Here is a 24,752-nt window from a genome sequence, read left to right as displayed (position 1 = left end):
TCTCCTTTTCTATCTCTGTTTCTATCACTCTGCATAAAGAGATTCAAATCCTGTTTCTTCATCATGCAAATATTTGAACTTCTGTGGTGGAAAAACAAAGTTGGCACTCTCTCTTTTGTGCAGAGACATCACAAGCAAGTGAGAATATAACAATTTGATGAGAGCAGAGTACAGGTGTCATGACTGATCATAGGGGCATGCAGCTTATTTAGCTTTTTTTAAAATTTTGGATCATAATATTATAATTTTAGCTTAAAACTGTGGAAAACTATAAAACGTTTCTGACCAAAACAATGGCAGCATCATTACAAATCATCCACTTAATAACAGGTAAGATTATTCTTCTATTTGATTTTCTTGGGGCTGAAACTCATTTTAAGTGTTATGATTAAATTATAGTTTTATTCATTTAATTTTCTATAACAGCTGCTGTGAGCTTTTTGTCTGTAATGGGAAACAAGGACAGACGTGTCAACATTAACTGTAAGTACAACAAAGATGTAAACCAACCAGCAAAATACTTCTGCACAGAGGCATGCTAGTAATTTGAGTTATTTACTGCTATACTTGAATACAAATTTCAGGTAATTAGGTAGTTACAGGTGTTTGGATTTTATGATTGTTTTTATACCTCTACTGTTCAGTTGTGAGAAAAATGTTTTTACGACATTTATCAGACAGCTATAGTTACAAACGTTGCTGTGATTAAGTTTTAAAACATGAAAGATAGCCATTGGTTAAATCATAACGCTGTATAGCAGCTAAAATTAGCTTATTTTAACAAACAGCGCGAGTGATACTCATTACTGTGCATTTGAGTTTCTTTGAGTACTTTCTTTTTTATTTTATTGCTGTTTTTATACCTTTAGTCTTCCGTTCTGATGAAAATGTTGTACATAGATTTAACAGACATCTATAGTCACAAGTAAATCCAGTGGAGTGGTTTGGTTTAAACTAGATTTAAACTAACAATGACCTTAAAAATATATAGATATTTTAAAATAATTAATTAAACATACTAACCGAAAATGGATTTAGCTACATTTTGGACCCTGTTTCCGGAATGCAGTAGCTAGCGAGCTGCTTGGAGACCGAAACAGCCAATCAGAATTTTTACATTCAAGTCTGTGATTGGCTGGTTTTATGGCACACTTATAATGCTGTAAAGAGTTAAGTGTGCACGGAGCAGAGATGTTGTGAGTGCTAACGACACACTGAGAGACGGGTTAGAAAAGTGGTAATTTTTGGCCCTGATGGCTTGCCATAGAGAGCAGATCCGCAGATGTCAGCACACAGAGCAGAGAACTGAGCAAGAGCAAATGCCAACAGCTGAGCGAGAGGGGCTGTTATTGTGTGTGTATATGGATAAGAGCAAACACTGAAATACATTTCTTGCACACAGCAATGTTTGCTCAAATTAAAATTTTCTTCACTCAAAATTATTTTTTCCTCAAAATGCAACATTTCGCTTGCAAAATTTTTTCTAAGGGCGCTCAGGCACAAATAACTCATACTACTTTTTCTTCGTTGGCGTTTAACAGCAGCATTGCTACCATCTTCTGTTTCAGTCCGTTATTACACTATTAAATCCTACAGCTCATTCCTGCGTCTTTCAGGATCTTACAAAGCTTCAAATGAGCGTTGACTATTAAATTAGTCATCGGCGATTTTGATAGGTGACATAATCGTGACTGGTGAACTAACCGTGGCAGCCCTAATACACCTGCATAGGTGCTAAAATGAACTTATGAATGAACAGCATGAGTGATGCTTTTTACTGTATATTAATGTATTAATAATACAGGTTGTCTTCTTGCTGCCTAAAAAAAATGTCAAACAGCATCTACACTCTACTAATAAACAGATTAGTAATTTTAAGTGTTGCACTGATTGCACTATACACACATCTGCTGACTTTGAGTGAGAAATTAATCTTTGCTTCATACGCTTCAACTCTCTGACAGGCTACAACAAACCAGTGAACCAGACCACATTTCTTGGCGCCTCGGCTACCATCAACTGCAACTATACAAGAGTAAAAGAAAGTGGAATCAAATCCTTTTGTAGAGAAGATGCAAGCTCTTATTGCAATAATCTGATATCATCTTATGACTCAAATTACACCAGACTAGACAGATTTTCTCTCAGAGATGATAAACAGCAAAGAGTCTACACTGTGATCATTTCTGCACTGACCCAACAAGATGCTGGAAAATACCAGTGTAGTATAAAATCTGGTACATCCACTTCTTGTTTAACTGAGATCCACCTCTATATTTTGAGTGAGTATTGATCTGATTTTAATTTAACGTAATAATAATTTTAGTAAATGAAAACACATTTATAAGTTGCAGTTTGTAAAGAAAATAGCTGCACTGACATGCATTTCCTTTTTTAAGACTGGGACGAGGTTAAACCACATGAAATAATTGGTGTTACTTCAGAGACTGCAACAATTACATGTAACTATTCTAAGAGTGAAGAGGACACTGAAAAATACCTTTGCAAAGGAAAGAATCCCTTGAGCTGTGATGAGTTAATACGGACAACAGAAGAAGACAAAGTTGTAGTTAAAGACAGATTTTACATGAGGGATAATAAAAGAAGGAACTGTTTCTATGTCTACATCAGTGACCTGAGGAGAACCGACTCTGGAACGTATTGGTGCGGATCTGGTAAAACAATGACAAATGCTGAATACACCAAAATATACCTTTCTATCAGTAAGTACCCAATTTGTATACATATATATATATATATATATATATATATATATATATATATATATATATATATATATATATATATCTGTGGTGTTTCACAACAACACCTTTTTATTAGAAGAAAAACCATCTGCAATAAAATTGGTTGAGGTAGAAGGTATCATTTTATTGTTCGACACATGGTTATAATTATTCTGACTTTAGTCCTGGTTTATTTGTTGACAATCAATAAACATATTTTACCACTGAAGCCATAAATTGAGTTACTTTATAGGAAATACAAAAAAAATGTATAGCAGGGGTGTCAAAGATAAGGCTCAGGGGTTCGAATTGGCTAAGCTGACTCCAGCCTACTGGATGGCTTTGGAAAAGGGAATAAACTTCAGACTGTTAAATGTATTTTCATACATTTTAAAGCTTTTCCTACATTCATACTACATCAAATTAATTAATTAATAGAAAAAAAACACTCTTTGGTACTGTATAATGATTATTTTCTGAGTATTAACAACATCAACAAAAATTGTGTAACCTTCTTTCTTTTTTTTCTCACACAGCTGAAAGACACACTCAAACCAAAAAATCAGTCAGTTTACGTTTGAAGAGAGATGACGACAACGAAGATAAGCATTTAGGTATGTGTCTCTGCCAAGCAGTTGCAGTTAATATCTCAGTATACGAATACACACAAATGTCTACTGCAGAAACACACTAAGCCACAGTCTCTATTCTATAAACTTTTAAGCCATATCTCTATGGCTGTCTCCTTTTTGCAGGCCTGCATATTGGTATTGGAGTGGGTGTGGGTGTGGGATCATTAGTGGTGATTGCTGTGGTTGTGCTAATACTATACAGATGTAAAGTCCTCAGGATGTCAGGTAGGAAAATACATAAATACAATAAACAAATACATATAATTGTTTAATTTATCAGATCAAGATTGGTGTAAAACATTCAATGAAAGGTTTTTCTGACCTTAACTACAAAAGCAAAAATATTTAATTCATTTAAATATAGATAGATAGATAGATAGATAGATAGATAGATAGATAGATAGATAGATAGATAGATAGATAGATAGATAGATAGATAGATAGATAGATAGATAGATAGATAGATAGATAGATAGATAGATAAGACATCAGTGAGAACAAACACACAAAAAAAACTCTTGTTGTTTATGTTCAAATTCTTCTCATCTTAGAAACTGCTGCTGAGGGGTCATCAGAGCTGAGGACAAAGTCTGGACATAACACAGAGGTGTGTGTGTGTGTGTGTGTGTGTGTGTGTGTGTGTGTGTGTGTGTGTGTGTGTGTGTGTGTGTGTGTGTGTGTGTGCATTTGTACATGTTTAGACATCTTTGTGAGGACAGAAAATTAGCATGTGGGGAATAACAGTCACATCTGGGTATAAAATGCTGGCCCCCACGAGTTTGAAGGCATTTTTGAGGCTCACAATGTGTGTGTGTGTGTGTGTGGGGGGGGGGGGGGGGGGGGGGGGGGGGGGGGGCTGTTTAGTTTGATTGAGGGCACAGTTTTGCATCTGTCCCACCATTGCTCTTCATTGCTCCCCCAGGGAAATACTGGAGATCATCAATATGAAGAGATTAACATACGGAGGCAGCAAGAGAGCTCACTGCCCTCTGTTTGTGCTGTTACCAGCCCTCCTCCAGACCTGGTCTACCATGCTAATGTTGACTTTCAGAAGGATACCAATGTCAATCTTCCTGCAGACATAGTCCACTATGCCACTGTGGATTTCCAAAAAGATGAAAGAATGCTTCCTGTCACTAGTGAAAATGGCTCTACTCCCATGGGACAAGACGTCATCAGTCCTTCTGCAGACATGCTTCAGTATACCACTGTGGGTTTCCACACTGGTGGAAAAACACTTCCTGACACTAAGAAAAATAGCTCCGCTGGCAGGGGACATAGTGCTACCAGTAATCAAGCACCTGAGACAACTCTCTATTCAACTGTTATAAGACAAGGGGAGCAATAATATAGTGATGCTGTGAAGGAGCTGAATATTCTCTATGCATAGATACTATCTGTAATCTTAAAATAATAGGAAAAAGGTTGAAGCACTTCAGGTGTAACTATAGAAATGTGGTTTAAATATTACAGTTATTACAATTACAAATATTTAGGTCGCATACACGTCTGATTTCAGTTAGTGGTTTTTAGTAAAAATTTGATTTGCTATGGTCGACGCTTCAGTGTCACAAAAATGAGAACATAAATTATTGGGTTTTTTAAACAAGTAATTGGTCAAAAAGTAGTTTACAATATTTAGAAAGTGTATCGTCACTTAAATATCTGATCACTGATTAAGAAAATGAATATTCCTAAGAAATAGTTCCCGGTTTGTTTCTTTTTCAGTCGTAGTTAATGAAACAGTTTAATACAGTTCAGAGGTTGGCAGTACCTGAAGGTGCAGCTGATGAATAAACCACACACAATTTGACATGGAGTAAAACATGTTTAGTTTACATTTCTTTAAGATAAATTAATATTTAAACTACTATGAGCTTTTCCTTGTGTCTTGTTATGATTTTTATCCTATTTGTTTTTATAATTCAAGCATGCAGTTATGATTTCCTGTTTTACGTTTGACCACCGAGCATCTTATTTTGCTCTGCAACTCCCTCTTGTGGACTCTTTGGTGATCAGCTGCTTATAAGTAGATAACTGTATTTGTTATCGTGTGCTTCATTGTATGAACCATATCATAATTCACTATCACATTGCCTGTAAATACCTCTCTGTAACAGTCTGTCATAGTAAGTAAGTGTTTTGTTTTATTCTTTTGTATTCGCTGAAAAGTAAAGACAAAGGAAATTAATGTGGTAATACAGTAGAGAAAGTGCTTCATAAAACAAAGCAGTTTGTGTAAGATTCTTTGAAATAACGAAATATAAAGAAAAGGGTTGTTGTTAATAAAATGTTTATTCCTTCTGGGGATGTAAGTAAATTTATTGTTTACATAAGAAAGTTATGAGCCTCACTGCAGATGCTCCTAAAATAATTTCATTAAAGAGACAAAAAGTACAGTCAACCTTGTAAAAAAAATTAAATAAAGCAAAAACATTACAGACAAAACAAAGAAAAATACTGTTTAGGAATTAAACTTGAAATTCAAAATCGTTGTTTCTTAGTACCAGTGGTGAAACGAGTGTTTTTATGAATAAGATAAGTCTCTTTTCTAATTTGTCAAAGTTCAAAAACTACTGTGCTCTGTCATAAAAATGATGACATATGTATGTGTACACTGACAGACATCCCAAACGACCAATAACTGACCAAAATGACGCTCCAGGCGGAGCTACAATCTCCGGCGGAGGCTGGGTGTCGCCTGACCGGATGATGACAGAAGTTTTCAGTCTAATGTGGCGACTTTTATCATGCGATCACACATTTAAGACTCTTGCGAGTTTACTAAAGGCTGGTGGGACTTCTGACTCTTAGCTCTCTCGTGTCGTACTGAAATAAACTCCCCGAGCCTGTGACAGACTGCACTGCCATTCGGGAACTTTTGGTTTGCTGGACAAGAGACCCCCTTGGCTCCTGTTTGACCGTGGAGGAGAGCAGAATAAAGCCCACTGAGCTGACCGAGCTGCAGCTATGGGAAACCGGGGAATGGAAGACTTGATTCCCCTCATCAACAAGCTCCAAGACGCCTTCAGCTCTATCGGCCAGACCTGCAACTTGGACCTGCCTCAGATAGCGGTCGTCGGCGGTCAGAGTGCAGGGAAGAGCTCCGTGTTGGAGAATTTCGTTGGGAGGTTGTACCATTAATATGTAGAATTGGCTAAAACTGACACTGTGAAGCTTAACTTTCTTTTTTTGGCAGGAGTCTCTCGTTGTTCTTTTAATAAAAACAACACAGAGCTTTTGCGTAAAAGTCGCCAGCTAAACACTTGGTTACGCGTCTGTGTGTCGGAGCCTCCCAGTTTTCCAACAGATTATTTCCATTATGGAGCTGTGCTATTCACGATCGATAATTACGCATTTTACGCAAGAACACAGCTGTTTGTTTAGTGACTGGCAGAACTGGTACAAAACGAGTGTTAAAGTAAAGTGCAATAAAAAAAATAAAAGCTTTCGTCTTAGCGTCCATGTTCTTGAACTATACAGTCAAGAATGTGACTTTCTCATTAGATCTGTGTCCACTGTTCTTTCCAGTCATTGCTTCCTATTAGGCCCATTCTGTCAAACATTTACAAAGGCTGTTTTCCTTGAGACTGCTCATTCTGAAAAGAAAGATAGCTTCATAGTCCTCAAATTACACAGGTCAGGTAAATGTTTTACTTTCAAGGGTGAGGTATGTAAAGGTTGTTAGCAGTTATGATGAAGTCATCGTGGATTGATCATTTATTATGAGACAGTTACACCCATCGTATATATATGAAAATGCCTTGACTCTGCCCTCTCAGCATGCTAAGCACTGTTGAATTTCTTTGTGAGGCTGATGAATGAGCTAGAAGGAATTCCAGTAAGCAGTGTATGATTCTTCTTGATGATAAATAGCAGTAAAACAGCTGTTACATTATTGCCATATGTTTGAGGCACTCTGCTCACTTTATTACGTTGTGTAAAATAATCAGTATTTTACATTAAAAACACATTGACATAGCTTGAAACAAAATCCGGAAGGGGAATGTGACATTGCCGTAATGCAGTTATAGGGGCCTAATCCACAGTTTGAGTTTAGTAACAAAGTAACAGGACCACTTTAATCGACTACATGTCCAAATGATTTCATTTGTTGTTCAAGAGATCGGGAATGTGGATTAGGCTGCCATGTCTCCTTTTTCCCCGTTTCCTTTTGTCTCCAAGTCCCAAGCAGTGGCCGAGGGAGACAGTAGAGGCATTGATGTGTTTGTGCTGGGGTCATCAGTGATGTCACCAGCTGCACTGTCATGTGTATATGACACACTGGGTACCACCAGATACCCACAGAAGAGCACAGAGCTGTTTTCATGTTTGTTAGTTGCTCCACTGACATTCAGAGATGAAGCACTGCGTTTTGAGATTGGGGGGTTTACTTGTTTTACGAAGGTGGAAGTTAGTTTTTGTCAGACACATCCGGCTAACAGTTTCGATTATTGATGTAGGTTTTTTTTTTCTATTTTATTGTTTTATTTTATTGTTTATAAAATGTTGACAAGTTTCCCTTATTTTAGTTCTCCACTAAATGGGAAAAAAAGTTCCTTTTACATTTTGCTATAATGTAAAATTATCCCCCAAAATTAAATTTTTGTTTGTTTAAAAAAAGAAAAGAAAAGATTATCATAATGCAAAATGTTCATGATTAATTTTGTGTTGGTGGACTAAATCATCAGTTGTTGTTTTTTTAAATTGTACTTGGTTTAGAGGACAAAAAACAGTTAGCAGTGTCCTTTGCAATTCCAGTTTAGATGACCCGCTGCTTCAACCGATTCATGTTGTGGTTGTGACAGGAAGAGAGAGAAAAAAACAGGATGGGTCCACAGTTGTGCAATTTCCTCCCTGCGCTGTCAGCAATGACTACAAGCAGAGGCTGTATACATGTGTATAGCTTCAAATCATTATATGTTAGTGCGTGGGGCTTATTTACCTTACAATAAAACTTGGACCTTGCTGCTGGCTGGGCATGCAAACAGAAAAACAGATAAGGACATATTTTCATGGCCCAGAGAGATGTGTAGTCGGTGACCTGGAAATGATCACGATTCTATCGGACAGGAGTTTCCATTGTGATGAATGTGTATGTAATGAGAAGGGCAAACAGTGGGAGACATCTATTTGTCTTTGATCTATTTATATTGAACAGGGATGCAAGTCAATCTTGGGTTTGCATTAATAATGCAAAACCTCAGATGGAGGCCTGCATTTCCAGTTAATGGTATATGAAAGCTGTTTTACACCATGAACTCTTATTTTGGTAGGGGATGCTAAATATGTAGGATTTTGATATAGTTTCAAAATGAAATTGATGTTTTTTGTTGTTGTATTTACTTATAAGTCAAGCCCTTTTTGTAAAGCACCTTTTATTTGCCGGTTTTAAGATCACTTCACAGATGCCGTACAAGCTGATAATAAGACAGAAAAATGTTACAAAACAAATAAAAAAGTAGATTTAGTGCTATGTAAAATATATTACTAAACACAAGGAATTATAAAGTATAATAGAATAAGAAATGCAAAAAACATAAGTGCTGTAAACGCTGTATGAAACTAAAAAAGAAAAAAGAAAAAAGAAAAGCCTGTCCATTAAACATTACTTGTTGTGTTAAACTTTACCTGCTTCTCTCCTTCAGGGACTTTTTGCCCAGAGGATCTGGCATCGTCACCCGTCGCCCTCTCATCCTCCAGCTGGTTAACAGTAAAGCAGGCAAGTTGTTTCTCAGTTGTTAGGAAGTAGTTCTTGAAAATCTGGTCTTTCTTGAAGAAAGCTGGAGAAATGTACCACACAGGATTGTTTTGCGTTTACAATCCTGCACTCTAAATCCATATCAATACAGGTTTAATAATTGCATCATTTATGCCACTAATTGAGCTTCACTCACTACATCTTACAGCTGTGTTACTTTGTGCCGTTTCTTTCCAGTCCATTCGGTTTTCTCCTTGCCGTCTAAAACTTGTTTATCTCCATGTAGAGTATGCAGAGTTCTTGCACTGTAAAGGAAGGAAGTTTGTGGACTTTGATGAGGTCCGCCAGGAGATCGAAGCGGAAACAGACCGTCTCACTGGATCCAACAAAGGCATCTCCCCTATCCCCATCAACCTCCGTGTCTACTCCCCTAATGGTACCACACACACGTTTACAAACTCAGCCTTCTTAGTGCCAGTGCTCAACATCCGTCTGATCACTTTCACCGTTCCCTCTTTTCTCTGTCAGTGCTGAACCTGACCCTGATTGACCTACCGGGGATGACTAAAGTGCCTGTCGGTGACCAACCCCAGGACATTGAGCATCAGATCAGAGACATGTTGCTACAGTTCATCACTAAGGAGAGTTGTCTGATCCTGGCTGTTACCCCTGCAAACACAGACCTGGCCAACTCAGATGCCCTCAAGATAGCAAAGGAGGTGGACCCTCAGGGTAAGCCAATGTTCAGAATATGTGGACCTACACACGTCTACATATTTCTTTTTGTAACTTTTTCGGTATAATTTTTGCAGCAACTTCAGGGATTGTACAGCAACTGCAAATTATTTGTTACTCAACAGTTATTAATGCTGATGACAATAAGTTTTTATTTGAAATCATTCTGAGATTATCTATCTGAATGCTAAAACATAATTATGACTTTTCTTCAGGGCTACGGACCATTGGTGTGATCACAAAGTTGGACTTGATGGACGAGGGGACAGATGCACGAGACATCCTGGAAAACAAACTTCTGCCGCTCCGCAGAGGTACGGACACAAAACCAAAGCATTAAAACTCCCACGCCATACCCACAGCAGTATCACCTGTTGTTTTGTGGACAACAGGTTTTGCTATATTGTTGTTTTCTTTAAACCTCGCATGACTATATTGGGACAACAGCCAGAGATATTTTAAGATAGAGGCATGTCTCTCAAATAATCCCAAATTAATTGATGAATTGAATGAGGCGGAAAAAGAACTACCAGGAGGGAAAGAATTAGGCAAAATTAGCAAACATGGAGCAAAAAATCTGTGATAAACTTGAACCTAGGTTGCTGCAGTGGCCTTTGGAATATGGATTAGCCTGTGCATAAGATGCACGGTAGCAGCATGCAAGTCAGCCACATGTTTAAGCTTTTTTAAAATTTTATTTTATCTTATTTTATTTGTCAGATTTGACTGATGATTCCATACACAGTTTTTATGCTGCATTAACCAATGAAATAGAAGTTAATATTAATAATGATACAAAATAATTGCCCGATTAAGTGTGCATTTAAAGATGGCTGATTACTTTCCTTTGTAAAAGGATGTTGTTTTACACAGTTTTGTGTTGCCAATTAACAGCCACAGTTAGCATCATTTTAGTTAGCATCCTATTTAATACTTACTTACTGGAATAACTGAACATCAGCTCTTTAGAGTGCATTCGGGTAAAATGCTAGACAACACGACACCTACCTATTACTCAGACAGCCACAAACATAATAAAGCATAATGTGGTTGCCATAAAAACAGGGGGATTAACTGTAAAGACCAAATCTATTTTGTTCCTGACTCCAACCTCCTGAGACCCAAGGACAAAAGAATCTTCCCACTGAACTTTTTTGTGATTTCCTGCCTCTTTGGAGCTAAAAGAGGCCACCCAAACACATGAGATATCAATGGAAAGTCCAGGATGTCCTCTATTTAGTACATCAGGACTTAGTAGGGTAGCTCAAATGAGTCAAAAAAGCAAATGTCCATTACAGAGGTCATAAATGAATAGCCTGGTTGTCAGGAGGATAAACAAGAAGTTGAACATTTTAATACAGGGGTAAAAAAAGCTACTGCATAGCCTCTAGTGGGGATTGGTGGAATTGCAGCTCATGTTTCAAAGAGGCTCTTTTGACTTAAGGTTTGCTTCAATTTTTACCTGTTATTTCAGATTCTGACACTTTATTGTCATTATCATTTCCACAGCAACAAAATGAAATGCATCCAGTAGAAGAATAGAGCAATAAAAAGAAAGCAAATTCATAATAACTAAGGAAAAACAACATAATAAAACACAGTCACGTGTTCTTGTTTTTTCACATATTACACATTGCCTTCCCACTGCTTTCGAAAACAGCAGTCAAAGGGCATTTATTCAGCATTAGGTGGAATAATTACTTTAGGAAAGAAACTGATCTTTAATCGGTTTGTCCTTGATTTAATAGCTCTGAATTTCCTCCCCAAGGGCAAGAGCTCAAACAGAGGTTTACTGGGTGTGTGTTGAGCCTTTGAGAGTATTTTTATGAGTTTTCTTTTTTAAATTGATGTAAAACAAACACTGTTTTAATCAGAGTTTAAGAAATTAACTTTGTAGGAACTGCATGTAGCTTTTTGTATAATATTTAGTTTTGTAATTTTTAACATATTTGGCCTAGCAACCAAAAGAACTTTTTAGTCACATGTGCTGTTGTTTTAGTAAAGTGTGGGGGGATATTCCACTTTGTGAATTCTGTCTGGTCTTTAGTAAATCCATTAAATTTCTTGTGTGACTACAAATCAAAAAATGATGTGGTTCTGGTCTTCTAAACTCCCTGGGTGCCTTGTTTGTACTTTTCTTTAGGCTATATTGGTGTGGTGAACCGCAGTCAAAAGGACATTGATGGGAAGAAAGACATCCGTGCCGCTTTAGCCGCTGAAAGGAAGTTCTTCCTGTCTCATCCTGCATACAGGCACATTGCAGAACGCATGGGTACACCACACCTCCAGAAGTCCCTCAATCAAGTGAGACACACACCTGATTATACAAACACATATATCAGGCAACGACAGTCACTTATAGCACAGAAGTGTTCATAAAAACGTACAATCTTTTTGTAACTTCTTTACAGCAACTCACCAACCACATCCGCGACACGTTGCCAGGGTTACGCAGTAAACTCCAAAGCCAGCTGCTATCACTGGAGAAGGAGGTGGAGGAATACAAAAACTTCCGTCCTGACGACCCGGCACGCAAGACAAAGGCGTTACTTCAGTCAGTACCCACTTCCACAGACCCAGATCCACAGATGCATGAAAACTCTACAGGATATTACATTTAATATTCATTTTGTAAAACCTGCAGGATGGTGCAGCAGTTTGGTGTGGACTTTGAGAAGTGTATAGAAGGGTCTGGAGATCAAGTGGATACTTCCAACTTGTCTGGTGGAGCGAAGATTAACCGTATCTTTCATGAGCGGTTTCCCTTTGAACTAGTGAAGGTGACAAGTGTTATCATCCCTTTTCTCAAAAACAATTATTTTTCTTTGTTTTTTTGAGTTCTTTTAGGTCATATATTTTTTATTTGCCCCTGAATTACCCAAAGAACACAAGCGCCTCTTAGACTGTTGCTACTGTTAATTTGGCTGCAAGTATCACCGATGATACACATAATGAATCAAATCCACTGTGTCTTAGATGGAGTTTGATGAGAAGGAGCTGAGGAAAGAGATCAGCTATGCCATCAAGAACATCCATGGAGTCAGGCAAGTTGAGCCAGGCTGTGAAAAAACCCCACACATTTGTCTGCTCACCTGTCTTACCTCTTTTCTGTCCGCGCTTTATGTGTCCCTCTTTTGTGTCCTGGCTATAATGTGTTTTTTTTTCTGTAACCATTTTCTGTAATCTCTCGGCTGCTTGTCAGCCTTATGTATATTTTCTTTCCTCTGCTCTCCCTCGTTTGTTTTTCTCCACTCTCCGTTCATGCCTTCCCTGTGTGTATGTACCTGTTTCACACTGTTCCCATGTGTCTCCTACTCCATGTCTCCATGTTTGTCTTGTCTGTATGTCCTTCAGGACAGGCCTGTTCACCCCAGACTTGGCGTTTGAGGCCATAGTGAAAAAGCAGATCATTAAGCTGAAAGAGCCCTGTCTGAAATGCATCGACCTGGTCATCCAGGAGCTCATCAACACAGTCAGACAGTGCACCAATAAGGTATCACTGCATGGTCGCCTGCCCGACTGCTACTCATGCATAGCTTGTACTGCCAGATGTAATTTTTCACCCAACAGTAGCCATTTTTGTGTGCATCTGGACATTTTTTTTCTTGGATTGCACAACTGAAACAGGAATTTAAAGAACTATTTTATAATCCTGCTTTGAGGTTTTCTGATATGAAGAAAACAATATAAAGCTACGTGTTCTGGCTGTACTGCAGTGCATTGGAGTGTGTAGTAAGAGATAGACGGGCTGTGACACATTCCTGTACAGGTTCTTTGCAAAAAACAAGCTGCAGGCCTGGTTTGAAGAAATAGCTCGAGACAGCGTCTACAGCCACAGCTGCTTCCTGAGATTATACTTAATCAAAGCCCTGCTTTGAACTAAATTTCAGCATGCTATTGTTTCTGTTCAATCGCGAAACTCCAACATATAGCTGACACTGGGGGGAACTCTTTTTGGGCAAGTTGAAATTGTGTTATGAAGGTGGGACTAACCAAAGTTGTTAGGCTTTATTGTGATTGCCTGTACACAGTTTGATGTCGTGTTTCTACAGCGACAAAGAAGATATAAGCCGACCAGCTAACTTGCACATGTACAGGAAGCTGAAACCTCCATCAACCTGCAGCTTGTTTCTGTTCTGAACATGAAGTAGAACTAACTAACCACCTGTTTTTCCCTTTTGTCATATTCCTCAACCTTCATCTTTACATCCCCTCTTTAAATGCTTTGTTTTCCCAAACTATTCCATCCAACATGGGCTTTTTGGTTTTTTTTATCACCATTCCCTTTTTTCTCCCACCATGGCACATACAACACTTCCTCCTCTTTCTCCTGATATTAAACCTCCAACTCCCACGATGCATCACTACAGGACAGGCCTGTTCACCCCAGACTTGGCGTTTGAAGCTATAGTGAAAAAGCAGATCATTAAGCTGAAAGATCCCTGTCTGAAATGTGTTGACCTGGTCGTCGTCGAGCTTGTCACCCTGATCAGGAAGTGCACTGAAAAGGTAAACATGAATAGCAGAGAGGCATGTTGAGGTTATGGAGAGAGAGCTAAAGGACAAAAGAGTGAAGGAGAAAAAACAGACAGGCTAAGACTAAATAGTGATAAAGAGCAGATAAATTCAATAAACTAACTCGTCCTGTCAGTGTCCCGCTGCTTGAAGGCTTTGCTGAACATCCATCCTGCTGCTCCCCTGGACCCCCAATGACAAATCCAAGAGCCCCTTCCCACTCTGATCCTGAAATCCACTCAGCCCATCATCACTGGGATTAGTGATTTAACACTACCTCACCAATATCAAATCCATTCCCCTCTCACAAGACATGTGGCTGCTTAAAATGGCACAGCTGTGGCTGGTGTTGTGTATATTTCAAGTGGTGTACCTTTTCTACACTATTCACATCCACAATGAGACACTCACAATGCTCTTCCAGACTGTTTTTTCCCTCTTTCCTATCTTTTAACCTCACTGATTTCCTGGTTTCTCTATGAGCTTGAGATTATAGTACAGTGGAAGGGGTTAATTAACCCGGTGCTGTTTTATAATATGGTTACATTTTCATAGATAAGAAAAAATCTCAAGCTGATAGAGGACTTGTTAACGCATGCCTCCTAAGGTGTTGTGTGTTAGTTGTCTGACCTCAAACATGTGTTCATGGTGTAACTTAACTGTCACTGGTTGAGTGTAGCTGCTGACAAGGAGACACAGATTGTTTTACAGTGTTGAGCCTGCATGCAGTAACAGTGTATCCGTGTGTAATCTGCATCAATCTGCAGCAGTGCATGTGTCTCTGTATGTGTGCTTTCTACAGCTGACCTCGTACCCCCGACTGAGAGAGGAGACCGAGCGGATTGTCACCACTTATATCAGAGAGAGAGACAGCAAAACCAAAGACCAGGTGCGTGCTAGAGATGGAGCTTGCCTGAACAATTATAAAGCTTGCCTTGTTTGTGTACACAACACGTCATGTTTTGCCCTCTTTGGCAGGTGCTGCTGTTGATTGACATTGAGCTGTCCTACATAAACACTAACCATGAGGACTTTATTGGATTTGCCAAGTAAGACCAACTTAAAATATAGATTATTCAGTTTAATTAGGATAAGTAAATGTGGGGGTTCATATTCACTTTTTAATTATATACATGATAGTAAAATCTTTCCATTTCCATGATAAATCGTAGTGACTAAAACATTATCTGCCTTTTTCCACCACTAGTTGCTGCCAGAAAACATCTAAGTCTTAAATCATTTAGCAAGCAAGTGGCTGTCATGTGACCTGCCTCCTGTGTGCTCCAAACACGAACCCATAACTGAAAACTCATCTGAAGCAGACTCATATGCCACATGTGAGAAAGGGCATCTGCGTAAACAGCTTTATTCTCTTTAAGATCAATTCAGTGTGTAGAGTTTATCAATCAAATCTTGAGCTTTATCGTGTGGAACTTTCAAACTGTTCTGTAGTATCAGGAAAAAGTAAGCCTAAATTTGAAATGATGCATACACAGGCTAAGATTCTTTCTCAACACAAAAAGCATTCACTTAAATTTATTGGGATTATTTTACCTTTACAGTTAAAATACAACCTAAGGGCAGCACCGATTACCTCACACCTGTCAGTGGAATTACCCTAGAGCAGTTTCTTGTAACTTGTCAGTTAACGTGTCAGAATTTGTAGAAGTGAGAATTTGCAGTTGTTTTTCTTTTTGTGCTGTTTTAGTGATAGATATTTCGTCACACTGTTGTAAACCACATGTTTAATCATCAATTTCAGTTCTAACAATGAACAAACATAATCATTAGCCATGACTGTAGGTGATTAGTCACTGGGCACTGTATTAGGTACACCTAGTACCTAGGGTGGAGCTCCTTTTGCCTTGGGAGCTCCACCTTATGCCTTTTTTCATAGCAGAGAATCAACAAAGCACTGGAAAATATATTTTTCAAAGATTTTGGTCCATATTGAAGTGATAGCACCACAGTTGGATTTGTCAGTTGCACGTCCATCTATTCACCACCTCCCCAAAGGTCCTCCACTGGATTCAGATATAGTAAATGTGGAGGCCTTTTAAGAACATTCAACTCATTTTCATTTTCAAGAAACCAGCTCGAGATAATCTGAGCTTTGTGACATGACACTCTATCCTGTTGAACAGCCAACAGAAAGCAGGTACATTGTAATCATAAAATCATAAAAAGGTACTCAGGGAGCCTCTGTATGCTCACTGTGTATGCTCACTTGGTATTAAGGGGCCTAAAGTGTGCCAAGAAAACCTGTCTCACACCATTACACCATCACCAGCCTAAATGTTTGACACATGGTAGGATGAATCCCTCCTTTTAAGTTGTTTATGCAAAATAAAAGGAGGGATTCATCCTACTCATCCTGGTCCAGTGAGAGTCCGATTTCCACTGCTGCATTTGCATCAGAAAGTTGTTTATGCAAAATTCTGATGCAAATGCAGCAGTGGAAATCGGACTCTCACTGGACCAGGCAACATTTCTCCAGTCTTTTACTGTCCTTTTGTGTAGCCTCAGTTTTCTGTTCTTCTGCCTGTTGTGTGCTCAGTGATGCTCTTCTTCATAGCTTGGTTGTGACGAGTGGTTATTTTTATCAGCTTTAAGCAGTCTGGCTATTCTACTCTGACCTCTGACATCTACAAGTCATTTTCTCACAGAGAACTGTCGTCAGCTGCATATTATCTTTTTTCAGGACCATCTGTTGTAAACCCTAGAGATGGTTGTGTAGATCAGCACTTTCTGAAACACTCAGACAAGCTCGCCTCACACCTGTAATAGTGCCACATTCAAAGCCACTTAAACCACCTTGTTCTCAATTTTGATGCTCAGTTTGAACTTTAGCAGGTCAGCTCGAACATGCCTAAATGCACTGACTGTCTGCAAAGTGACTGACTGATTAAATATTTGCATTAATGGGCAGTTGAACGGCTAATAAAGTGGGCATTTTGTGTAAATATATTTTGGTTTGGTTAACGTTTAATCTTTCTGCCTTTTAGTTTAAAATGAAATTCTACTAAACCCAAATGCATTTAAAGGCTACTCAACAGTTCATCCTGCTCTGCCTTAACCTCCTAGGACCTGGTGTCCACATATGTGGACATCACATTTTGGGTTATTTAGACCAAAATACTCAATTCTGCTCTACAAAGGCCTGATATCCACTTACGAGGACATTATACTGCTACTGTTCTATCCAAATTTTAAACTAATATCCTCATATGTGGCTCTTATTTTTCATAAAAACAAAAATAAGGTAAAACAAAATCTGGTAATTCTTTGTTTTTACATTCATCCGGCCCCAATCAGCCCAAATATCAAAGAGAAATTAAAAATGCATGCCGTGGAAGAGTTCGGGTCTTAGGAGGTTAAAGATAAAAAATATATATCAAAAGCAAACTGATCAAAAGGAAACTGATGTCTTAGATTCTTTTATGTTGCATGAAAGATTCCAAGAGTAGTGACAGTTATTGACTTTCTCCGTCATCTGTTCCCCGTTTGAAAACAGTTCTGTATCTGATGTTATGAAATCTGCCTCCTACAGCGCCCAGCAAAGGACTGCAGCTAATGCCACCAAGAAGCGAGCCATGCCCAATCAGGTGATCAAAGATACAGTCTACACCTCATCTAAAGTGCACATGCCTCTGTGATGTCATCATAGACCCTGCTTCCATCTGCTGTTATTCTGTTTTCATTTCTTGATGTTGTCTCAGCCTATCTCTCCTGCCATTACTACCTTGTTTCGTCACACGTTCATACTCTTGTCTGTGGCCCTCTAGTACTCTCCCTTAATTTCCCTTTCCTCTGCCTCTTCTTGTGGTTCTCCTTTAAATAGCCCAGGGAGAGATTCTTGTAAGTATGAAGCCCCCACGTCTCCATTTGTCACTTCCTTCTTCACTGCAGAGTGCATGGTCATTCGGACCATGCCGAGAAGCAAGATTTGTACTCCGTGATGAGAGGAATTGGGAAGTGAGAGTTACACTAACAAGGATGTGTTATGAGAACTGGAGTAGCTGTCATTAAAAAAAAGCAAACAAACAAAAAAACTTACAGCTTCCTTTTTTAAAATTCACTGTAATGTTCTGTATACACAAGGCAAGTTGATGTGTGGGAATTTGGGACAATTTTTATTAAACTTACGATAAGTTCACAGTCACATGTACTAAAAAAAAATTCTGGAAAAACTTTGTTGTTTGGAGTAAATTGCAGCAAACCAGTAAAGACAACCCACTACCTAAAGAAAGTAGAAAAACTGTCTGTAAACTTGCAGTTTCAGCAGGATTTACCGGCGTTAGAAGCCCAACAGTGCATCATTTGTCAGGAGAAGCTGATTACTGATATGGTGCCAAATTAGCTAAAGAGGCGCTTGGAAATCAATCATGACATCTTAAAAATCTTAGAAAGATTGAAACCAGAAGAAAATGCCAACGGAGTGAGATTGTAGGTTTCCTGCTAGGTCCAGGGTCCACTAATGTGCCTCAAATGTACCTAAGCTCCCTCCGTGTGTGTCAGGCACAAAGAAATTGAAAACCACTGGCCAAATCATAAAGGATGCCCGTGTGGATGTGTTTTAACAGAATAGACTGATACAAACTGCTGCCATAGCATAAACAGCTGTGGCTTTGTTATTTTGTAGCTCACAGGTCAGATGCTCAGTTCTTTTGCTGTGTCAGTGACAAGAAATTTGTAGCTCCACTCCAGCACATTTGATTAATGAAATTTAGCCATCAGTAATCCCTTCCAAGCTGAACTACAGGCTCTTTTAAAAATCACATTTTAATTGCAGTATTAAGACTTTAAGTAATTAACAGTGACACATATCTGCAATTATGACTAATTATACTGGGAAATTCGTGCACTAGTGGTCTATAAAAGTTACATTTTGAACCAATTTGTCACAGCTATCCACTGTAACAAATTGTCTGCAAGGCTGACGCACCAACTGTGCAATCCATCTATGGTTACGCCAACCAGATTTCAAGTATTGCATACGTCTGCTCATTATCCCTGTGTGTTCATTTGTCTTCCTGTTCATCAGTCTGGCAGTAAAAAGGATGCAAAGAAGGTGACTTTCCATTTGAACCTATTATCACTTGTTTGTACTCTTTGTGGTGCATTTATTGATGCTGTACGGACTGATCTGATTGCTTAGTGATCTCCTTTTTTTTATTAAGAACATTGTTACACCAGCATGGCTGTTATGTTGCTGTTTTTAATGTTGCTGTGGCATTTTTTGGGGCATATATTCGGAGTATGTTTAGGTTTCATTTGTTTTTACCATTCTGGTCGCTTGCTGTTGATCACCTGTCTGTACAGCTTAATCAACTGTTGGACTTAACTGTGTACAGGTCATCCGCAGAGGTTGGCTCACCATCAACATCAGCATTATGAAAGGGGGATCCAAGGAATACTGGTTTGTCCTGACTGCCGAGTCTCTGTCCTGGTACAAAGACGAAGAGGTAAGGCTGCTTTCAAAGACAAAAGGTTAAGTAATAATTTACTGGAGTAAAGCGGAAGTTACAGCATACCAACAATGGCAATATCTTACGTGTGCGTTTAAAGAAATGTCTTAAAGTTATTCCGAGCAGTGAATGAGTTTGTTTTGAAATAACTTTATGCATATCAGTCTGTCTACTTTTCAACTTGTCAATACATAACTGTTTCTTTTATCAGGAAAAGGAAAAGAAGTATATGCTGCCTCTTGACAACCTGAAGCTGAGAGATTTGGAAAAGGGCTTCATGTCCAGCAAGCACGTCTTTGCCATCTTCAATACTGAACAGAGGTGTGGATGCTTTAATCGTCTATAATCATTACAGTGATGCTGGGATTGGTTTTTTAGATATGATCTTTGGTCAAAGTTTGTGCATGTCTTTTTTACAGGAATGTGTACAAAGACCTGCGTCAGATTGAACTGGCATGTGACACTCAGGAGGATGTTGACAGCTGGAAGGCTTCCTTCCTGAGAGCTGGTGTTTACCCAGAAAAGGACCAGGTATTTCATTGTTACACTTACAATCTAGAAAACTGGGGAACCGTTTATTCTAGTGCTTTCAGAGGTGAGTATTACAAAGCATTATGTTCAGAGTACACTGAAGGAAACTGCAATAACAATCACAACAGTGCATTGCAAACTGTTGCATTGTCACAGGAACAACATGCAAATATCTTTATCTTTGACAAATTGCTGCTAATTCCATTTTACACAGCTTCAACTATAGAAGACAGATTTTAAAAATGGAATATTTGAGCAGCAAAATCAGTTTGGCTTTGATCTGCCCAAAAGTCATTTACATGTCTCCTTAATTGGACTATGGGGAAGTGTCAGACCTACATCTTTTAATCTTTTACGTATAAGCATAAAGTTTCACACCTTTAATGTGCAGCTGTCACATTAGAAGTGAAAAGCAGCAGCGTTAAAATTAATATAATGTTATAAATTCATGATAATTAACCACCATCTGCAAGGACTTCACTTATTCCTAGCACTATTGTGCCTTTTTCACCAAGTCTCATTTTATGTGAGCACACACAGAGGCTGAAGAAGAAACTCTCGATTCACAAAGGAATTGTATTATCGTTTATCTCTGACGGAGGTTTTATTCATATATTTATTTAAAGCTAGCTCACAAAAGAAAGCCTGGCTGTGTTGAAATACCTTTGCATCGTACCCTTCTGCTGGTACAGTCCAGAATTGGTGTTTCTAAATGTGTTAACTTTTTATCTAAAGACACCTGCTATTCATGGTCATTTTTGCTTCGTCTGTCTCTGTCCATCTGTCTGGTGTCCTGCAGACTGAGAATGAAGATGCGATTAATTCTAGCGACACCGTGTCCATGGACCCGCAGCTGGAGCGACAGGTGGAGACTATCCGCAACCTTGTGGACTCATACATCAGCATTGTCAACAAGTCCATCAGAGATCTCATGCCCAAGACCATCATGCATCTCATGATCAACAGCGTATGTCTACTGCTTTACTGCTGTGACTCAACATTAGTCGGAGACTTTACTCAAAGCAGGCAGGAAGCAGACAGCTGCTGAGTGTAGTGGTACAGATAAAAGAGTCATACATTTCCCCTCAGGAGTTGGCAAAGACTAAAACAGTGTTAAAAAGGGGGGCTGGGAATAATTATATAATAATTTAAACATTGCACTTTATCTAAAAAGCAACTTTATAGAGTCCTGCTCAAAATTATTTATAGCTTTTCAAATATGGAATACCAAATCTTATTAGAATTCGTTTTCTAAACTGCTGCCCTTTTCCCACTCGCACTTCCAGGCCAAGGACTTCATCCACTCAGAGCTGCTTGCCTACCTGTACTCTGCAGGGGACCAGGGCAGCTTGATGGAGGAGTCAGCAGAGCAGGCTCAGAGGAGAGATGAGATGCTGAGGATGTACCACGCTCTGAAAGAGGCTCTGGTCATCATCGGAGACATCAGCACCACCACGATTTCTACTCCAGTCCCGCCACCTGTCGACGATACCTGGATTGCCAAAGAGCCAAGGTACAACATAATTTTGGACAAATTCACACAACACTTACATAAAATATTACATTAAAACTTAAATACAAGATAAAACAAAGCTGCTGAGACTATGGAAATAATAAAGGGAAATAAAAAAAACAATATTAATAATAATTAAAACCCTTTTCACACTTGTATTAACAATGAACTCGTGTGATTTGGGAAGTACCCACAACATCTGTGTTTTGGGCAACACAAAGACAAGTTCACTCTAAATTTACTGACATCTGTGGTCACCAGGTAGAGACCCAGTGTTACTATTAATAGACATATAGTCACTGTTGATTTGTTTCAATGTTTCCAAACCACTGAATATCCCAAAGTAATGTTAGTTCTCTGCAAAACAGACAAACTAGGCTTGACTCATTTTATTACTCCAGATGTCCAGCAGAGGTCAGCTAAAGACTGTTTTTTCCACCAATGCAAAAGAGCATTTTCAGTTATACCAGCATCCAACTATGTTCATGTTTTTTGCAGTAATGAAACAGATTGAAGTATAAAAGTCACATAATATGAGTTCTGTCGGCTGGAACATCAAAAAAGACAGTATCGTTTACCCTATTTAAATATATGCTATGCTAAAATTAAATATATGACATTTGTTTTTGACATGATATTAAATATCTTTCCGTATCTTTCTTTCAGTCCTCCAGCATCCCGTCCTGGCACCGCATCAGGGGCCCCTCCCAGCCGACCCCCAGGGGTGAGGGGGGCCACTCCAGGTCCTCCATCTGCTGTCAACCCATCACCAGCATTTGGACCTCCCGTGCCTTCCCGGCCTCCAGGCGATCCCAACTCTGTTCCTCTAGTCCCATCAAGGCCGGCCCGTGTGCCTCCAGCGCTGCCACCGGGCGTTCCTAGGTAAAACTACACACACACACACATACAGACCTTGAAGCTTTTTTTGTGTGGCTTTGGTATTGGGGAAAGTTGCACTGAAACATTTGGTGAAGGGCTGCACTATGTGTTACTCAGGCTTTTGTTGGTGGTTTGGGAAAAACTGATGCATGACCTTCTGATAATATTTTTCCTTGCATGTTCCCTCCCCTTCCCTTCCCCCAATACCTCTTCTCCTCTCTTTTCCTGCAGCAGAAGACCACCGGCTGCTCCCAACCGACCTACTATCATACGTCCTTCAGAGCCCTCGCTTCTTGATTAGAAACCTTTTTTTTATCTGGTCTTAAAGACTTTGTTTACACTTATATATTTCTTTTAAGCAGAAATAGTCACTAATTTTTTTCCTGTAACTTTAGACTACTGTTAAGTAGTAATCTGATGCTGTTTCAGTCTGTGCATTTCAGAAGCATATTGTATGTAATTGTGAGATTTTTTTTAACAAGTACATAATGACATTTCCTGCATTTAGTATTATGAAAGGGGATAAATTTGATGACTTTAATGGCTCAAAAGTGTGGAACCAGCAAGTCAGGCTGAATTTTTCATTGTGCATTTAAATTGAAATGTGTCTTACAACAATACAATTTATAACTTTTTGTATTATGTGTACTTGCTAATATTTTGTCAGCAATTTTACACACTATTCACCTCAATAAGTAAAACCGCACTTTTCTCTCAATTTTTCTCAGCTTCAAACAGGCGTATACAAATTAGAGTGACCAGTATTTTATATGCTTGATAATTTTGACTAATTAAGTTTTTATGGGTAAGGTTTTACCATTTCTGTTTTAAAGACCAAGTAAACAAGAGACAGAAGAGGGGAAAAACCCACTGCTGCTGGAGCAGTGGGGTTTTTTCTGGTTTAACAACAATAAATATACAGTAGTTAAGAGTGAACTTACCCAGTCAAACACCCAGTCTGACAATTACCTCCCACAACTGTTCATCCTCATTAGTGCCTACAGTAAAGAAAGAAATTATAATTACTTAAAAAAAAATCTAAGCCATAATGGAAAAAAATGTAAGGAAGACGTTCTTCTTCTTCATGAAGTGATGGAGTGAATAAATGAATAGAAAAAGACAAGTGTTTGGTGGCTGCAGCTTCTTCTTCTTCACTTTTCTCAAGTTTTTTTTTTTTTTTTTGCACAAAGAGTGAAACATGCAGAACATGCTTCTTGTGACAGCATTTACACAGAATTGAGGTTAAGAACTTTTGATTTGTAAGATTAGGAGACCAAGAGAAAAATTTCACTTTCTGTATGCGGCATGATAAGATCTTCTGCAAAGCATGATGAAAGCTAGTTGCTTTTGGTGTTTTGCTGTTCATGTAGCTGGGAAGGAATTACTAAAGGTATGCAATCCTGTTCTTCCTCACCTTTTCTTCTGTCCGCTGTGTTTTACTGATACCGTTACCCAAAATCTTTTTTTCTTCTCGTGACCTTTTAATACAGGCGGCCACCGCAAGTCCCTGCTCGTCCCAACCACTGGTGAGGGAAACTCAGACTCTACAGCAGGAGGAAGATTGTCCTACGTATAATTGTTAAGCTAGACACTTAAATAACAAGTGCATGCAGAAATAATGGTTATACATTACAAGAGAAGTCGTGGCTGGACAAAAGTTGACACTCTGTATGCGTTGGCTTCTAGAATGAGAAATGCTGGCATCCTCTGTATATTCAAGTAGACTATTAAGTTTACTTAGTATTTCTATTATTTAATTTACTGTGTAGCAATCATGAAAAAATTATTTGTTTTGTTCTTTATCAGAAATGTTTATCAAACCTGAGGAAATAAAAGTAAATTGAAGGCAAAGCTTTGTGATAACATTTAGCTTAACTGTCCTACTAGGTGTGTTTACCTTGGCATGCTGATCTACTGCATGTTATTCATTCAAGACTGATGTGGAATTCATCATGTGACTTATTTATAAAGACAATTCTTTAATCAGTTCTGTTTGCAGCTGCTTTTTATCCCGAAAAAAAATCCTCACATCAA

At 38.7% G+C, this 24,752-nt stretch overlaps 2 protein-coding genes across 6 annotated transcripts; both read left to right on the top strand.

Annotated features, from left to right (window-relative positions):
- The first annotated feature begins 169 nt into the window (after positions 1–169).
- Positions 170–5,644, top strand: LOC101482262 (uncharacterized). The gene is made up of 8 exons (XM_014410448.3): positions 170–330; positions 427–483; positions 1,965–2,282; positions 2,400–2,723; positions 3,281–3,358; positions 3,500–3,601; positions 3,928–3,983; positions 4,299–5,644. The coding sequence occupies exons 1-8, from the start codon at positions 294–296 to the stop codon at positions 4,722–4,724; spliced, it is 1,398 nt and encodes a 465-aa protein (XP_014265934.3). The 5' UTR covers positions 170–293; the 3' UTR covers positions 4,725–5,644.
- A 410-nt stretch (positions 5,645–6,054) lies between these two features.
- Positions 6,055–24,704, top strand: dnm2b (dynamin 2b). 5 transcript variants are annotated; one of them, XM_004539095.4, is made up of 20 exons: positions 6,055–6,507; positions 9,025–9,098; positions 9,364–9,513; positions 9,606–9,809; positions 10,028–10,126; positions 11,956–12,116; positions 12,224–12,366; positions 12,457–12,592; positions 12,789–12,856; positions 14,183–14,321; positions 15,130–15,216; positions 15,306–15,376; positions 17,878–17,932; positions 19,682–19,792; positions 20,007–20,116; positions 20,215–20,326; positions 21,126–21,293; positions 21,613–21,839; positions 22,506–22,721; positions 22,950–23,841. In XM_004539095.4, the coding sequence occupies exons 1-20, from the start codon at positions 6,347–6,349 to the stop codon at positions 23,017–23,019; spliced, it is 2,562 nt and encodes an 853-aa protein (XP_004539152.1). In that variant the 5' UTR covers positions 6,055–6,346; the 3' UTR covers positions 23,020–23,841. The 5 variants fall into 5 exon arrangements, with proteins under 5 accessions (XP_004539152.1, XP_012774176.1, XP_004539153.1 ...); XM_012918722.2 differs by lacking the exons at positions 14,183–14,321; positions 22,950–23,841 and adding exons at positions 13,167–13,305; positions 24,209–24,704 and having other exon boundaries at positions 6,056–6,507; XM_004539096.4 differs by having other exon boundaries at positions 6,056–6,507; positions 22,953–23,841.
- Positions 24,705–24,752: the final 48 nt, after the last annotated feature.

This window comes from Maylandia zebra, linkage group LG6, assembly GCF_041146795.1.
Source record: "Maylandia zebra isolate NMK-2024a linkage group LG6, Mzebra_GT3a, whole genome shotgun sequence".
NCBI classification, from domain to species: domain Eukaryota; kingdom Metazoa; phylum Chordata; class Actinopteri; order Cichliformes; family Cichlidae; genus Maylandia; species Maylandia zebra.
This window is presented reverse-complemented; position numbering and strand designations above follow the sequence as displayed.

What these genes read in the sequence shown, in the direction of transcription:
- LOC101482262 (XM_014410448.3), top strand. Translation starts at nt 294, where the DNA reads ATGGCAGCATCATTACAAATCATCCACTTAATAACAG. An exon ending in AATCATCCACTTAATAACAG is followed by an intron (nt 331 to 426) that starts GTAAGATTATTC and finishes TTTCTATAACAG; the next exon opens with CTGCTGTGAGCTTTTTGTCT. An exon ending in CAGACGTGTCAACATTAACT is followed by an intron (nt 484 to 1,964) that starts GTAAGTACAACA and finishes ACTCTCTGACAG; the next exon opens with GCTACAACAAACCAGTGAAC.
- dnm2b (XM_004539095.4), top strand. Translation starts at nt 6,347, where the DNA reads ATGGGAAACCGGGGAATGGAAGACTTGATTCCCCTCATCAACAAGCTC. An exon ending in TTGGAGAATTTCGTTGGGAG is followed by an intron (nt 6,508 to 9,024) that starts GTTGTACCATTA and finishes TCTCTCCTTCAG; the next exon opens with GGACTTTTTGCCCAGAGGAT. An exon ending in GACTTTATTGGATTTGCCAA is followed by an intron (nt 15,377 to 17,877) that starts GTAAGACCAACT and finishes TGCCTCCTACAG; the next exon opens with CGCCCAGCAAAGGACTGCAG.